The following is an 18,424-nucleotide window of genomic DNA, read 5'->3' on the forward strand; positions in this document are numbered from 1 at the left end:
CCCTGAGTTTACTCCATCACTGCTACAAACTAAGAACTTTGCCATTACTGTATGTAATTGATTCCATTTAACCAATTCTAGCTCTCATCTATATCTTTTTCCTTTTATGAATAAACCTTTAGATTTTAGTTTCTAAAGGATTGGCAACAGCATGAGTTGTGGGTAAGATCTGATTTGTATTTTGACCTGGGCCTGGGGCTTGATTCTTTGGGATCGAGAGAACTTTTTTCTTTTTTTGGGGGGTGTTGGTTTTCATAACCATTCATCCCCAGGATGAGTGGCACTGGTGGTGATACTGGGAAACTGGAGTGTCTAAGGGAATTGCTTGTGTGACTTGTGGTTAGCCAGTGGGGTGAGACCGAAGTCCTCTTTGTCTGGCTGGTTTGATTTGCCTTAAGGGTGGAAAAACCCCAGCAGTGGGCTGTAACTGCCCTGGTTTTAGCGATTTGCCCTGAATTGGCACTCTCAGTTGGGTCCCGCCAGAACCGCATTGTCACACCCAGGCCCCCTGAATCCTCTTGGCGGCCCTGAGTGGGAGTCCCGGGGGGCCTGTCAGGGGGCAGGGATGTGGATAGGGGTTGGAAGGGCAGTCAAGGGACTGGGAGCAGGTGGGGTTGGATAAGAGGGTGGGATCCCAGGGGCAGTTAGGGGTCGGGGGTCCTGGAAGGGGGTGGTCAGGGGACGAGGATCAGAGGGCGGTTGGATAGGGGGTGAGATTCCTGGGGGGGGCTGTCAGGGGTTGGGGGTGTGGATAGGGGTCAGGGCAGTTGGGACAGGGAGCAGGGGGTTGGATGGGGGCGGGGGTCCCAGGAGGGGGCAGTTGGGGGACAAGGAGTGGGAGGGTTGGATGGCTTGGAGGTTCTGAGGGGGACAGGAAGTGGGAGGGGGTGGATAGGTGGCCAGGGCCAGGTTGTTTGGGGAGGCACAGCCTTCCCTACCTGGCCCTCCATACAGTTGCACAACCCTGATATGGCCCTCGGGCCAAAAAGTTTGCCCACCCCTGATCTATGGCATTAGCTTGTATACAAGCAAAAACATGGACTAGTCATGTGGTAAAAGACATTATAAAGGGATGGAATGAATTAGTGGGATCATGCCTTTAGAAATAAGAAGTGAAATGTGGAAGCATGCCACTATTTCTGAGTAAAAGTTGCATTCTTGGTGGAAAACGGCAAACTTTACAGATAATGTACAATTAAATCAAATTACTGCCTATATAGTGATGATGTCTGATGCTCAGATACAATGGATATCCTCTATTGTAGCATTAGGATTAAATTGTAATAATAGTGTAATACAAACAGTGGAACATAAATTGTGAGCCATGAAACAAACTTCTGTATGGAAGACTGTAGAACTTGAAACCTGTATGGAAGAACATGGTATTAGATATGTTTGCAATCATGATGCTATACAACCAGAAAGAGCCACTTTACGGCTTCACATTTAGCCAGTCGTTCACAAGATACTGCTTTCTGGCCTGAAAGAAATGGTAGGGGGCCAAGAAGCACATTAAAATGATGTAAAACTTTCCTGAATACTGATGGTGTTGGTTTTTGGGGGTAGAGACTAAAAGACAGTTGGAGCATTTGGTTGCTGGTTTCTGCTGTTGCTCCAACTGAAGCATGATGCCAAATCCCTGGATTGCACAAACATAGGTTTTCTGACAAGTCAAATGTATGGGTGGTTCAGGGCCACCATCCGTTTGAAGGATTCCAACATGGAAGTCTGCATCATTATTTGGGCATCATGTTCCCTTAAGAGACACTACAAGCAGGGCCAATAAGAGGGGGGGGGGGCAGGAGAGCCATTTGGCTTGGCCCTCAAGCTCAAAGGGGGCCTCAAATTTAGACACTTTTTAATTTTTTGGCATTTGCTAAGTTTTGCAACTTGTTTTTATGCACATCCCTATTGGACCAAAATGTGACACACACTCTGTTTAGAGCTGCAAATTTAAGCAAATAAGAGATGTGATTTGGTAAAAGACATAATTTTTTGTTAACTGATATAGATTGTCATATTAAAGAGTTAAAAATGTTCATAAATATCAATAAAAATATATCAGATTTGATGGCACAAGATGAACGTGTCCTCTCAGATCAGCTGGTTATATAAACAAACCACTACTAGTAGCTGGTGCTGGATCAAGTGCATGTTGAAAGATAGAGAATTGTTACATTTTAGTGTCTTTATAGTTTTACGTCTCGTTGACTAAAGGAATAATTTATGTGTGAGAATCCTTCATTATTATCTTCATATGGTGGCTAAAAGAGGTGACCGGTTGGTTGGTTGAGCCCTAGCTTGGTAGCTTGGCCATCATCATAGGCTTTTGTAGTCTATAGGCCCAGCTTCAAGGTGAAAATTTGGGAGGACAATCTTGTACAGAGTTTCGTGAGGACACACATTTGAAATTTTTGGCCATTATCCCTCTGTCTGTATCCCTGTCTGTGTTTACTATATCAATGTCATCCCTTTGTCTTCAGCTCAGCCTGTTATATTATACCTTGTGTGCTTGAGTTTTGATTCAGTGATAAGGATAATAACCTGTCTGACTGTTTCATTTTGTGTTCTTAATTAGTATTCCTTCATTTAAGTTTTTCCACATTTGTGTACCATTCACCATTTGTGTACATGTTTACAGTAGAAGGTTTCAAGTGTGGATAGGATGGAGCATCAACAGAGGTTGGAGGAAGTTGAAAGACCGAATACCATCACATGAGAGTTCAACATCACACAAAGAAAACTATGTTGCATGGAAATCAGCCAGTAGGGCAGCATCAGCTAAAAGTTCAGTTGAGAATTTACTCTTGACTGAACTCTCTACAGAAACTAATAACTGGAAAAAACTTCTTGAGCACATCCTGAATGTCATCCTTTTTCTTTCTGAGCGTTGTGCGGAGATATAGGAAGAAGGGGACACACAACAGGGCTCTGGGTGATCACTACTTCCCACCACCCAACACAGATGTAATGAGGTTAAGTGGTGTCCGTATAAAGAAATGAAAACTACTGATTATTCCTCAAGAAAGGCTTTTAATGACTTACAGCTATAAATGTAACACAGAAGACAAACACAAGTACAAGTAAACTTTTACTACTATTTTTAATACTGCAGCATTAATATAATCTGAGATCAAATTATCCCAACACTACCATTCTTAATACTATAGTGTCAGTACAACTTGAGATCAAAACAGCTCGAGCAACCCAGACTTCTTTACTCTGTTACCTTATTTTGCATGCAACCAGACTTTTTTACTTTAAAACCTTACCCTATCGAGAATATATCACCTTCTAGTCGACCGCTCTTTGCATTGGCCAGGTGCAGATAGTCGGTGCAGTTCAGGTTTCCTCGGTTCAGGGGGTGCGGGTCAGACTGATCAAAGAGAATAACTTCTTAGACCAAGACACACACACACACACTGAGGTTCTACACATTTAATCTTATCTGCCCATCGTGTTTTGAAGCAGGTCAACCAATCAGGTTAGGCCAAATCCAGTGTTGTCGCTTTGGCTGTATAATTCATGCTTACTTATTTTCTTATAGCCAATTATTGTTTTAGTTTATAAGTTATGCTCAAGGAGATAGCTTATTTCTATATAGCCCACTGTCTCGATTGTGGTTTTCCTTAGTTCTCTAGATAACTTACCTCTAAATGGGCTATTGGCTTGATTGTGGATAAGGTTATCTTGATGACCTATGCCTAAAGGCCTAGCTCATCAAACCCACATAGGAATCTGTTTTTTGGCTGCAGTGTCTCTTAACCACAAGTTCCAAAGGTGGTTTCAATAAGCTGTACCTGGGGGCATGACCTATTATACCATATAGGAGTCAACATAAAATGGTGTCTGGTTGTAGGCGTCTTTTGACCATGAGTTGCAGCTTAATTTTGCAAAGCTTGTTTTTTTTTTTTTTTTAAAGATTATTTTGCAAAGCTTACTCTATAAAGCTTCTGGAAGTTTTAAGCCTAACACTGACAATTCTGTTGTTCATTTTAGGCTTGACAACACTTCTTGCTCAAATTAATCACATCCCCCCGAGGCCTAAACTTCTGGCTTAGCAACAACAACATTTATTTGTATATCCCGCTATAACAGGGGGCAAATAACGAATACAGGCAAACATTTAAACTCCAATAATAAGAATGGTAAGACAAACTACCAATCCTAAAAGAATTTGTGGACCCCATTCCTCTACAATATGTAATAATCTTTTAGGAATGCCAATTACCTGGTGAGCTGTTTCTTTAATATCCTGCTTGATTGAGCAGACAAATTTACCTATTCCTTCTAATCATGGAATTATTATTCCGTCCTCCGATTGAGCAGAAGGAGGAATTACCAAGGTTAACTCCTGATACCGCTCCTGTGAGACATTGAGAAGTATAGAAATAACATTGCCTAGTTGAGTTATTGCTAGGTCAATTTCAGAAAACTTTTGAACAATTTTTTTTAATTTAGCCCGAATGAAAATGGTAATAGTAAGACCGATTGACACAAGCAATACTTTCAGTTGGTCGAAATACAACCGACTGGCTGAGTATAGAGCAGATGGTGGATAACAATAAGAATGAGGTTTTTGTAAATGTTTGGAATACCTACACACCTATTTTCCACCAATGCTTCTTCAGAATATGTGTTATTGATTAAGGATTTTCTAAGGTGGAGCCATTCCTCGCGCATCATACACTGTACTTGAGCTGTCTTTTAATATTTACAGGGCCACAAATGGCTCCAAATAAAGGCCCCTTTTCGATAAGCCTCTTCCCAAGCAGAAACATTTTTACAAGGGTTTGACTTATTAACAGCAACAGACAAAACCAGTTCAATACTTTGAAAAAGAAGAGTCTGCCCACGAAGGCTATCCTGAAGCTCCTGATTCTGAAGGAGCATCCTCCTCCCATTGCTGGCGATTTATTTTGTTTTGCTGCTGGACTATTGCTTGAAGACTACGTTGATTTCGATCATAGTTAGGTAATGATAGATCGGTTCTGCAGCCGAGGTTTTTCAATAAAGGTTAAGTTGACAGCCATTACTGGACACCAAGGATTGCTGGCATTGTGAACAGTTCCATTGAATGTACACCCAGGAAAGGATGCATTCACGGGAGTGAAAAGAGTACCATTTCCCACGCACAAATCAGCCGCCACTGATTTTAGGACTGCAGACATGCAAATGAAGAAGAGCCACATTCCTGTAACAAACAAAAGAAACACAAGGTGGCTTACTGTTCTGTTTCAGTGGCCCGAGGGGTTATCCAGGCATGATTAGCACAAATACTACCACTTTCTGTAGAAATTAGGTATGTGAAAGGATGGGACAATATTTCTGCTATTTTTCCCTCCATAGGCTCACGTATTTGAGGCAATAGAAGCCAAACCATCTGATCCTTTTTGTATAAAGGCTTCCATAGTTCAGATTCAACAAGTGGCTTCCACTGATAAGTAAATTGCCATTTTTCAGAATTTATTCCTCAAGAACAGAAAATAATTTGTTCTGCCACCCTTTCCAGTCACCCTGCTCATTTTTTAATTTAGGCTTAAGATTCTGGATTTTTCTTTCCACTACCCCATTATTTTGTTAGTGATAAGACTGGTGTCAAGTGGGAACTATCAACTGACCCGAACACCAACATTCCCATTCTCAACTGTTTTAAGGGGGACCACCATCAGTAGAAATGATACCAGGAGGACCCCAGACTATTATTAACTCCTCACAACATTTAATGATAGTCGATGGATTAGACTGTAGTCTATGAGTCCTTATGGAGGCGCACTTTAGGCAATTGTATCCAATTGCTCCTTTATGCTGTGGTGTGCCATCGATCCATAACCACACTTTTTCTGTGTTATATTCTGGGACACACCATTGTTTTTGTAGGAACTGGTGATTATTTTGAATCCATTGTACTGGCAGTGGACAAAACTGGGCTTTTAAGGCCAATGCCATTTTTATAATGGCTTCAGGCATGTCTTGATGCATCCAGTGAAACTCTGCACCTACCGCAAATGGATCATATAAAAACACAGACCAAATGAACAGATTTTCTGCAAACCTTTGGAGGATGGGATAGATTTGATTAAGAACAGTTAATGTTTTATCTGTGGAGGACTGTGCATACTGATAAGGATGAAAGGTGCCACTGGTAAAGGAAGAGTGATTTCCTTGTTTAAATTTTACCCACCAATGCTCATGACCAGTATTTACATAAACATCCACCCTCTTAGAGACATCTAGATAGGTAAGAGGGGGGTCCTTAAAGAAATGGGCAAAGACCGGGAGCGAAGAAGCTCCTGTGCCTGGCCCCGCAAGAGTTTTCCGGGCCCCCCGGAGCGAGTGAGGGACCCCGCTCCAGGGGCCCCGAAAAACTCTCGTGGGGGCCCCTGTGGGGCTCGGGGCCTGCGGCAAATTGCCCATCTTGCCCCCCACTCTGGGCGGCCCTGGCTTGCAATCCAATTTAAAGTTCATTGCATATATTTATTTGAGGAAGATGACCTCGTCACTGAGATCTCTTGAGATTTCTTTGTTGTACTGTTGCTGAAATTGTTCAGCTGCAGAAAGTTGATCTTCATTACTCAGTCTGTTGAACTGCCAAAGAAACCCAAAAAGGGTACAAATTAGTCACAGGGACTCAAATTGACGTATAAGACCTGATTGAATAGAGTCAGTGATGACAAGGAAGACACTGACCCTATAATGCTCCTCGGAATCGGATTCAGTAGGTAGGTTGCAATTGGTGGAGAACTCAGATGGAATACCAATATTCTGTGCTACTAATTTGGACTCTGTCAGGATCACATCCCATTGTTCATGAATCTGTTGAATGTAACTGATAAGACTTTCAATGTTATCCCTCTCAACATCAAGTGTAGCATTACGTGCTTCAATTACCAGATTAGTTTGGTGGATCATTGTAAGTAGCTTCACCCACAAAGATGATATCAGAATGCATTCAAATTTGGACATGTGCTTCTGAATAGACTGAAGTTCAGTTCGAGCCTGTGCAGTGAGATTGAGAGATTCAAGCTCATTTAAAGCCTTTCTAACTCAATTCAAATGCTGTGCAACTGGTTGAACGCCATCAATCCATGCAGACCATCTAATTTTGGACATCCCATGCAGTGAAACAGGAAGATATTGCTTCAGAATCTCCCAGCTTTGTGGACTGCTACTGAAGAGATTGTACATTTGCTGAACAGTTCCAAAGTAAGTAATTGCCTCCTTGCATGATTCAGCACAGTCAATGCCTACAAGGTTTAGAGTATGGTTTCCACAGCTGAAGAAAATACAGTTTGAATTACATTCAAGCAGAACTGCTTGTACACCTTTGTACTTCCCAGCCATATTAGATCCATTATCATAGGCTTGACCAATTCAGACTTGAAAATCTGACTTAAAACCTTCTAGAATTGCTAGTACTCGAGCAGCAATTTATTTTCCAGTTTTTCTCGTAAAATTATCAAACAAAATAAACCTTTCTTCAATTGAAAATTTTGAGTTGTCTACAAGCTTAAGTTATCGAATAACCATGGTAGTCTGTTCCTTGGGAGAACAATCTGGAGTGGCATCAACAATGATTGAAAAATACTTGGCATTTTGAATTGCATCAAGAATTGTTGTTTGCACAAATGACCCACATCGCTCAATAAACTCGTTTTGTATGCATGTGAAGAGATAATGGACTTGCAAGCACTTTTGACTCTCTTGCATTTCTCAAACTTGTTTAACATGCTCTGATAAAAGTAGGTTATATTTGCTGAGGAGCTCAACTATGCCTAGAAAGTTTCCATTTGCACGATCACCAATACATTGACTGGAACCAAAGAAAGCCAATCCCCGTGTGATTAATTTGAGCAAGAAGAATTTAAAAATAACAATTTATGCATAAAGCTAAACAAATAATTTCAACAGTGTTATGTTATGTTAATAAAAAGCAATGGTTGTTAAAGTTTGTGCTTCTAAACAGTTAATAAGAATGAAGTTGTTATCACAAAAAAAAATAACTCTAAAAAGCTGGTTAAAATTACGTTATGACTCCTTTGGTGAAACGAAGTGTTCAGCAAGGGAGAGCAATACACCTTTTCATGGAAGATTGTAAGCATTTATTTTGGCCATTAAGCATTACATTTAGTATAAAATATTAGTAATGCATCTCAAATGAAAATGAATGTCTATACAACAATTGGTCTTTGATTCCACCCAAAAGGGTTGTAATATAGTCTTAAATGCTCTGCTGCAGCACCTTATTGCCCAAGGCTGGGAAATCAAACAGAAGAAGGTAAAAAGAACCCGCTCTTGGGCAAACATTCTTGGGATGGTTATGGGGTGCCATAGATGTCACCTTAAATTCAGATGTAATGAAAGCAATAGCTGAATTTAATTCTATTCGTTCCATAAAGGATTTCCAAAGGGCTGCCGGCTTAGCAGTCCAAACTGGTCTTTGGTCTTCCTCCTGGAATACTTTTTTCAAAACAGACATACCTTTTAAGTAGGGGAAAAAATCCTAATTGGTCACTAATACAGACAATTTGGCAAAAAAGTTGTCCATACTTTTGAGGCCTGATCCTGCAGTCCTGAGGCAGGAAAAGTCCTATTGTTGCCTGGCTGTGTGAATGAGCTCAGTCAAAGATATTGTTTGCATAAAATCCTATGTAACTATTGCAAGATCAGACACTTAACTAATGATATTTTTATTTTTTCTCTTTGTTCAGTTGCAATGATTTGTTATACGTGTTATTTATAAATAGTGAATTGCTTCATTACCAGAGAGAAATACTTTCTTACTCAAACTTTAATCATTAGTTTACATGTTTACTCTTATCTGCTGCTTGCCAGTTTCAGTAAATTTGATTTACATGCTATATCCATGAAGGAATTTTCCTTTGCCAGGAATAACACAAAATTGGAAGAAAAGATGAGGAATATTTGCTCCTGTAGGAGAAAAACAGAGTTCTCACTCTCTGATTGGGTGCAGCAAGTCAGATACTTTATTATCTCTAGCAATTGCATGGAGGGAGAGAGATAAACAGATCTCTCTCCAGGTAAACAATTACAGCAAGCATTGATACCTTTTGTTACATACAATAATGAGCAACAGCTGCATTTTGTTTATACCTAGGTCATCTTGATATCTTATTTTTCTTACTTCTATTTAGACTATAGTCTACATTCCATACTTTATCTAACACAAGGTCGGAACAACTTTTCACACAGTTCTTTCCCACTCACCTCACACAATCCTCACTTCTACAAGTCTCGCGATATTAGGGTTACAGCTAGCCTGACTCTTGCTCACAGAGGGGACTGTTTGCATTGAAATCCCCTTCAAATCCCTGTCAGTGCTTGCTCTACTTCCACACTCCTAAATTTCCTATTGCAGAATTATATACAGAAGCTTCTGAGGATAGACAAAGCCCATGGAGCCAGGATGTATAGCACACATTCTATTCAAGTAAGTCATTTCATGCTAAATATGATAGCATCTCCCACTTATACACAGCATTTACAAATTAAAATGTGTCCTGCAAACAAGGTTTAACAGTGTATCTCTTTAAAGACAGCTTAGTAGGACAACACTTTAAGAATATATTTTAAGAACATATGCTTTTAATATACATCTCTACCCCGATATAACACTGTCCTCAGGAACCAAAAAAATCTTACCGTGTTATAGTTGAAACCGCGTTATATCGAACTTGCTTTGATCCGCCAGAGCGCTCAGCCCCGCCCCCCTGGAGCGCTGCTTTACCGTGTTATAGCCGAATTCGTGTTATATCGGGTCGCGTTACATTGGGGTAGAGGTGTATCTGCACAATGTGCAAGCTATTTCCCTGTCACATAATTTTTTAAGTTCTTAAAGTATTTTGCCTTTTGTCCACATAGCATTGTCAAATATAGTATAATATTTGCACTAATGAAAGAGGTCTTATGGGAATATCTTAAGACTGTAGATAATCAGAATGTAAATAATGTACATTTTCAAAGAAATTACAGGGGCTCGCTTTACCTAGAAGTCTCAAGACTGCTAGCTACTATACTTGTAGACCTTCTTCTCTAGGTGATCTGTGTTGGATTTTTCACTGCATTTTGCAGAATTCTTAATTGCTGCTACCAAGTACACTTCCATGAGGCATTACTACAATTAGACAAGTGCAAGTAAAATGTTTTGGTGCACTATGGCTGTTGTGTATCAAAAATTGGAATGTTTGTGATCTCCCCTTAAGTACCAAATTTATAACATCATCCCAGTTATACTCACTGACATTCCAATTTTATCTCCACTGCACTTGTGTGTTTCTACACTGGCAATAGAGCAAGGAACTCTGGCATAGCAAGGTGCGGCTAGAAGCAAACTCTGAGTGTACTGCACAGAGCTGAAAGGACCAAATGCTGAACAATGCTCAGAACTTCATTACTTCTCCACACAGAGGAGATTGTGTAGGATGATAAAGTACAAAGAGCAGATTTAATGAAAAGGTGTCATCTTGTGCTTTTTTAACATCGCAACCCATGCCACAATTTATCAGCCTCACACAGGTTAAACAATAGGATTGACAAGGCTTAAATCTAACAAACCCCGTGTTTTAGTCCTAAAAAAAGAATAAATTCCGTCATCAGCATCCCCTAGAATCTTTGAGTAAGCATCAGAACCCTCTAAGAACCACTCCATCCATCCTAGCAAGGCACCATAAAAAAAAGTCTCTACAAGACCATTAAAGTCTTTTGTACCTCATAAAAAGAAAGCAGGCCAATTTTACCAAAACTCAACCAGTTTGAAATAGAAGTAAATGCTGATTCTGCCCAGAGAAGAGCTACAAAGTATGAAGATATTCAGATAGTCATATGTTTCCAAAAGACTACTTATAATGAATCATTAATTTTTAACTCTAAAAAGAAAGCGAATGTCTTCAATAATTACATGAGAACCATCTAGTATTTTTTTCAATAATTTTTTCAAAATTCAGTATGCAATGTAATTCAGTAATGATCTCATTGATTAGCTAGATGACAAGCTTTTCCCATAAAAAAGTTAAAATTAGCTTATGGCGGCTACACACATGAACACTAAAATCCCATTACAATGCCCTTATAATCAACCTTCAAAAAGGAAAGAGTACCATCCACAGCAGGATTCAATTTAGGATTAGATAGTTACGTGAATAGGTTAAGTAAAGATGTGCAATTTATACTAGTTAGGATAAGCATTTGAGGAGATATAAAACCTCATGCTTGATATTAGTCTTCCCAAAGGTGGAATTACCAACATTACAATTTATGGCATATTTTAAACTTTCCTCTGAAGTCTCTGATGCTAGCTGCTGTCAGACAGTCAGGAATCCAAGAATCCAGCCTCATTCCTTAAAAAATAGTGTTTGAACTATTAATTCTGCAGAAAGAAAACTGTATTAGATGTGCTGATTGATATGTATCTACTTATATTCAATCTACTTTGTTATTATGGGAGTTAGCACTAGTTCAAATGAGAAAGCATTCAACTAGTTTCTAATGAATCAGTGTTTCATCAGACTGACACAGATTCATATAATCTTTTAGTGCTTGAAGTTTTAGCTTGTTTCCCTTCATGTCACAAATGCAGTTATGGTTTTGTGGTCTATAATTAAGAAACCAAGACAAAAGTTTCTTTGTATACAAACGCTTAAAAATATGGCTTGATTCAGACAGCACTGCCCTACATTTTTAGGATCAACTTGATACTAATAGGCCAAGGATAGTTTCGTCAACAAGCATTTGCAGTAACCAGTGATTTGTAGGTGTTTCAGAATGCTTGTGTCTTAAAAATGAAACATTTTTAAAATAGGAGTTAAGCTGGTGTTTTCTTCATGTGTTTTCACATTAAGCACTGTGCATGTTTATCAGTAACAGGGCATTAGGATATAGTAAGCATGAAAGCTTCAAAGAACCCCACACTCCTAGTTGTTCCTTCAAAAAGGATAAGACATTCATCTTGTTTAACAGAGATAAAATTAATTGGTTTTAAAGTATTCATCTTCTCTTCCTTTAGTCGGCACAGTTTTGTATTGATCACATGTATTGGTCACAATTTACTTACTAAAAATGTGATCTGTAGTAACAGATCATAAACATCTAGAAGCAATTAAAAATGGTGAAAAACAGAACTGGTGACAGTACAAGGTTTCTTCTTGCAAAAGCAAAAGTGTGAAAGACGTGAGGCAAGAGAATACTTCCAAAATGAGGCAATAGAGATTGGGGAAAACACAGAAAGCATGCATCATGGTGTTCATGTTCAATCAGTGATCTGTTTTTATCTCCTATTTGCTTCACTTTCTCAAAACAGTTCATTTGTTAATTTTTAGTAAAATGTTAAGTCGGTGAAAGTATTCCTATTTTTTATTCTTACTGTTGCAAACTCCATTTTTAGAGGATTTTTTAGTGATTATTGGCACCCGTTACAAGCATTCGGGAGAAGTGACAGACACATTAATGAATTTAAAGACAGATACACTAACAAGTTGGTTAATACATTGAAACTTTTACATTTTCTAGTTGTGTATATATGTCACAAGAACACATCACCACAGAGCTACATCAAGTTTACAAGTTTTAGATCACATTTCAGCTGGTTTACCAACTCCTTACTGAATTCATTATCACTCCTTACTGAATTCAGCAATTGTTTGGCTAAATTGACTTCTGATAACTGTATATAATCAAGTGAAGCATGTGTGGTGGGAAGATGAAAAGTCATTCAGAAAATCATTTGACACATGAGATTTGATTCTAAATTTTAATTTAATACTTAAGATATTTGCAGTATGTTTTGATGCTTCTGAAACCTCTGTCACATCATTAATTGCTGGATGATGGCTACGGAGTTCATTCACAGACTTGCCAGCCCTGAGTGAAAGGGAGGTGCTTTTTTATTTGAAGGCCCCCTCATTCTGGAGATGGATTTGGCTAATTGTTCAATTATTTAAAATCTCGCTTTTCAAAGGCCCGCCTTTCAAAGTATCAGACATGACTGCAGAGGACACCTTGTACTTGGAAGATCAGAGGACTAGTCACACGTGGTGTATGTTCTAACTTTAGCAGCCGCTGGTTGGGCATTATGTGCCAGCACCAGTCACTCTCTGAGAAGTAATCAGTGCCAAGGGCCCCTGCCCGTGGGATCGGCATAAATTGCCCAGGGCCCTCCCCCCATATCCGGAAAAAAACAGTGCAGTTGTAGCCCCTTATGAGGCACGTGGGGACCTTCATGCTCAGCCTGACCCCTTAGGGGCAGCCCCCTCCCCCCGAGCCGCGTCCGGGTGACGCCCAGCTCGCTGGCCCCCCCATGGCCCGTGCTGCGTCTGCGAGACCCATTCGCCCCGCCCCCCAACGATCGCAGAAGGGGACGCCACAGCTGCAGCCCTCGCCTGCTTCCCGCCCAAAAACCCGAGACCCCAACCACAGCAAAGCAACGATACACGACACTTTCACCCGGGGGCGGCTCCCACTTTGAAGCCGAGAGGCACGAAGGGGCGGGCCTCCCAGAGCTCCCATTCGATTGGACGGCAGAGCGGTCAGCGGCTGAAAACTGATTGGTTGATTCTTCCCCTGACGAGCGAGTGTGTCGCCCTAAGGGTAGCTAGGCAGCGCTGCACGCCGCCCCCCCCCCCCCTTCACCTCAAGCCGGGGCAGGGCCTCTCGCGTCTCGCCGCAGATTATGTCAGTGCTGCGGCGAAGGGGGCGGGGGGACGGAGGCGAGGCTCGAAAATAGCCCGATGCCCTCAGCGGCGGGGCTGAGCCGTGGGACAGACGCGGCAGCAGTTACTGCAGGCGCCGCCTCAGCAGCCCGAAGAAGGGAGGGCGGGCGAGCGAGCGGGCAGCTCCCAGGCGCGCTGCATGCGATGAGGAGGGGGCCAGCCATGGCCAGTTACAGAAGCTGCCCCGAGAAGGACGAAGAGGAGCGGGAGGAAGCCGCCCTGAGGAAGCTGATCGTTCGCCTCACGAACGTGCAGGAGGGGAAGCAGCTGGCGAGCTTGCTGCAGACGCTGGAGGACCTGCTGGCCTTGGCCCACCGGCCCCGCGGTGAGGTTCCTGTCCGGGCGGGCCGGGCGCCCACTAGGGCTGCTCCGCTCTGCCCCGGCGAGTAACGGGCTCCTTCTCGCTTTGTTTCCTCTCTCCTCCCCGCAGCGCCCAGGCTGTTCGGCGGCCGCAACGTCCACGTGCCCGTGTTGCTGGTGTTGGACTCCTACCTGCGAGTGGCCGCGGTGCAGCAGGTAAACGCCTGGGCTGCCTCCCCCCGTCCCCAGGTGGCCGCGGAGCAGAGCCTAACCCAGCCCCTTGGGGAGCGATGGGGCCGAGCCCCAGCCCCGGGCTCCCCGCAGCTGCGCGGGAAGTTTGGATTCAGAGCCAAACTTTGCGGCGGGTCCTGCTGTTCTAATGAGCCAAATCACACCCCCCCCCCACGTTTGGGCAAGTCCCGCTGTGCAGTCTCCGTGCGAGACATAACAATCGGGGTGAAAGTGTAATTGAGCTCTTACCTGTACGGCGCTGGCTCTGGCAGTGCTGTAACGTCGCTGCCCCTTTTGTGCCCACCCCCCATCCGCGACAGCGCTTTAAGCAGGGTCCTTAAAGCGCTGCCCCAGCAGTGCTTTAAAGTCAGCGGTACAGGCCAGTACCAGCGGCCCCTTTTTACTTGTATGCAATACCGGACTAGACCGCCTTACTTTTACTGGTGGTAACCATACACAGCCTTTCCTACCGCAGGGGTAGTCACGCTTGTGTGAGAACAGCCATACAGCATTGTACAGCAATAGTCTCCTTGCAAATGCTTCTGCTAACGATATTGTCACTAGCAGGTTACATAAGATGAGACAATATTACAGTAAGAAGATAAATACAGCAAAACTATAGCTCCGGGGCCCCAAATGTTAGCAGTTCTGTACCGTCACCCCCATATGTTTGTCTCTCTTTAATGTGTTTCTTTACTAGAACAAGTGGATTTAAAAATAAATAAGAATATACCATTTTAATCTGTGGAATTCAGTTATCCATGTTGCTATATTTCTTCTGTGTCAAATTACTTGGAAAATTTTAAGAAACAGATTATAGTAGGTACCACTATTTTATACTAATAATATTACCAATACATTATACTGTTATCACGGATCACTGCTCTGGAATACTAATGATTTTTAATGGCTAAAGTTTGTTGTCACCTGTTGTTTGTGTATATGAATTATTTTCTCTTTCTAAATACTAAACCAAAATAAAGCAAACAAGTATATTTATAAATAATGTAAGTACTATAGCCTGTGAATTTCTAAATCCCATGTGGTGTCATGGTACAAATGTGATATAATGTTGGCTATATTCCAGTATTGTTCTTAAACATAGCAGGATGGGTTAAGGAAGTGACATCTTACTTAAATAGCCACAGTCACGCACAGGACAACCTTAGAAACAAAGCTGGGGGAAATTCTGCAGTTTAAGATTCTGCTTATCTCTGTAATATAAGACTGACTCATTTTCATATTAAATATTGCAGATGCTTTCCATGTCATTGCCAGAAAACACACATGAAACAGATCCTTCCTGGCAGTCAGTCACATAAAATAAAATGTATGTAACCCCCAAAGGATATTTACAGACAATATGATCTCTATAGGGCTGGCTTGCATTTTTTTTTAAATAAATGTGTATGATTTTTAAAAGGAGAAAAAAAATTGCAATTTCAGTTTGTTAGGAGCAAAATATAAAAATCCCCCACAAATATTTATTTTAAATACTGGGAAAGGTCTATGTTAAAACACACACAATTAAAAAAATTCAGAGTAAGCAATACATTGTATTCTTGACTTGTATAGTGATGTATAGTTGTTACAATAATAATGAAATAGTAATTCTTTGCACTATTATACCTTTCATTTGAGGATATCAGAGCAGTGTGGGGAATCTAAAACTTTAATTTCATGGCTCACTATTCAGTTATCACATAGGTAAGGAATTTATAGAGCCAATACTTTTAAGATTGAACACAGCAGTTTAGCAATAGCAAAATGACAGAAGTTTAGAATAGGAAGTAAAAAATACCTCAAACTGAAACTGCAGGGGAAATTTTGAAAGCTGCATAAGGAAGAAAGTAATTACTGTAGCTGAACTGCAATTTGGCCAGGACACTGGGATAATATCTTTAACTCACCTTTTAATAGTTGGTTTTAAAATGAAGTTTCAGCCTTCTGTCTGAATTTCTTAGCCTGTATGACTTGACTTTAAGGGGCTACAAAAAGTCTAATATTGTTTTAAGCAAACCCATAGGTAGTATGAAGCACAAATCCTTCAAGTCACAAAATGCTACAGCCACCCTTTCCTCTGCTCCCTAATGCTATAACAATTTTAAAAATATTGTAAACTAACTACTCAACCTTCCCTGCTTCATCCATTGTGATTCAGTCACAATAACTGTGGGACTCTTGAGTCTGAGTCAGTATGCTGTACAGTAACTCCTCACTTAACATTGTCCCGGTTAACGTCTATTCGTTGTTATGTTGCCGATCAATTAGAGAATATGCTTGATTAAAGTTGTACAATGATCCCTTCTAATGTTGTTTGGCAGCCGCCTGCTTTGTCCACTGCTTGCAGAAAGAGCAGCCCGTTGGAGATAGCTGGTGGGGGCTTGGAAGCAGGGTGGACTGGCAGCCCCTCATCAGCTCCCCCAAGTTCCATGTGTGGCAGCCACCCAGCAGGCTGTCAGTTGCCGGGCAGTTCACAGTCATCTTTTCAAAAAGAAAATGGAGGGGAACATAAAAAAATAAAAGAACATCAATCTTTTCTCAAATTGACTGGGCCTGACTCTAAAAAGCACAGAGCACCAACACTCTCGGCTTAAGCCAGTGAGAATAGTGTGCGCTCAGCACATCTAAAAAAATCAGGGCCCCACATATATATTATTGGCAGTTTAAAAAACCCTCTATAATTCAGAAGTATCTTTTAATAGCATAATAGACAAATAGAAAAAAAACCTTAGTAAAATGTTGTCAGTATATTTTATAATTTAGCCCGATAGCTTAATTTACATAAATGTTTCATTTTTAATATCCTTGCCACATGTTAGGTATATAGAGGAGACTAAAAATTAATATTAACCCAACAGGAGCCTGGTCAAATTCCAATTCATCATTGTTCAACATGATATTTCTAGGCAAATCAGCCACTATCAGGTCAGGCGCAATCTGGGCTATTGGAATGGTAAATCTTGGTTGATCTGGATTTACGAAGAGATCACCTAAGTAAGAAAGAAAAAAATATGAGATGCAGTTGAAAAACAGATAAAATACGATATTCCCCACACTACACCGAATGAAGTGTACATCTATCGTCTCTATTTATGTATACAACTAATGCACTTCATATGAACTTTGCATATGTGTACTAACTAGTAACAACTGAATATACTTCTCCAGTTTACCGGTATATACATTTCTTGCATGTGTAAATAATTCCAAACCATGGTTTAATGGCATGTGCAGTGGTCAACATTAAAAAGTAGCCTTTGTCAACAGTTGCCATAAAGCATTAAGCTAACTGAGATACCACATTTTTTCCTCTATGCCTAGAATAGGAAATAACTCTAGTGAGTGTGTGGTACCTGTTGGCTAATATTGCCTTTTTAATTGTGGCCATTGTACAGGATCCAATCAACAGGACTAATGTCCACTGCAGTACTAACATGAGTCAGAATTAATCACATGAATAAGGGTTTGCTGGATCCGGTCCTGCGGATGAGTGGTAGGCGAGTGTCTCTTTCAACCCTCCCACTTTGTACACCAGTGCAGGGGCTAGCACAATCTGGCCCATGCTGTATTGTAATACAATGGCATTAGGACAAAAAAGTTGTGGTTGTTGAACCACATTATGACTATGATATTGTTTAATTTAACCAAGTGTTCTTAAATAATGTGAGGTGTCTAAATGCTATGGCAATGGGCATCATGTACAGTAACTCTTCACTTAACATTGTCCTGGTTAATGTTTCGTTGTTAAGTTGCTGATTAATTGGAGACCATGCTCGTTTAAAGTTGTGCAATGCTCCCTTCTAACGTTGTTTGGCAGCCGCCTGTTTTGTCCACTGCTTGCAGAAAGAGCAGCCTGTTGGAGCTAGCTGGTGGAGGCTTGGAACCAGGGTGGACCGGCAGCCCCTCATCAGCTCCCCGCTGCCCTATGTTCCCTGGGCAGCAGCTGCCCAGCAGGCTATCAATTGCCGGGCAGTTCAGCTGGCCCTCCCCCCACTGTCCTGTGCTGCTCCTGCTTTCTGCCTTGGAGCTGCTCCTGGGAGCCTCCTGCTTGCTGTGCAGGGGGGGAAGAGTGGTGCTAATGTCAGGGTGTCCCTCTCCCCCGGCACCTGTACCCTATCTCCATAGAGCTGGGAAGGGACAGGGATGGACAGGACAGAGCTCAGGAT

At 41.4% G+C, this 18,424-nt stretch overlaps 1 protein-coding gene and 1 long non-coding RNA gene across 3 annotated transcripts in view; one reads left to right on the forward strand and one right to left on the reverse strand.

Moving 5' to 3' along the window:
* Positions 1-16,628, reverse strand: part of LOC120391960 — a 52,946-nt gene extending 36,318 nt beyond the window's left edge. Inside the window, exon 1 of the long non-coding RNA XR_005591539.1 lies at positions 16,166-16,628. This is a non-coding gene — a long non-coding RNA (uncharacterized LOC120391960). The remainder of the gene's footprint in view (positions 1-16,165) is intronic.
* The window catches only part of LRRK2 (leucine rich repeat kinase 2), a 105,947-nt gene continuing 100,773 nt past the window's right edge, over positions 13,251-18,424 (forward strand). The window contains exons 1-3 of one of the 2 annotated variants that reach the window (XM_039516218.1): positions 13,251-14,049; positions 14,155-14,240; positions 15,512-15,585. Coding sequence is in view for 1 of the 2 variants with exons in the window: in XM_039516211.1 (XP_039372145.1) it covers positions 13,743-14,049; positions 14,155-14,240 (393 nt within the window). In the remaining variant the exon portion in view is untranslated. The remainder of the gene's footprint in view (positions 14,050-14,154; positions 14,241-15,511; positions 15,586-18,424) is intronic. The other variant, XM_039516211.1, reaches the window with a different exon arrangement.

This window comes from Mauremys reevesii, linkage group 1 (assembly GCF_016161935.1).
Source record: "Mauremys reevesii isolate NIE-2019 linkage group 1, ASM1616193v1, whole genome shotgun sequence".
In the NCBI taxonomy this organism is placed as follows: domain Eukaryota; kingdom Metazoa; phylum Chordata; order Testudines; family Geoemydidae; genus Mauremys; species Mauremys reevesii.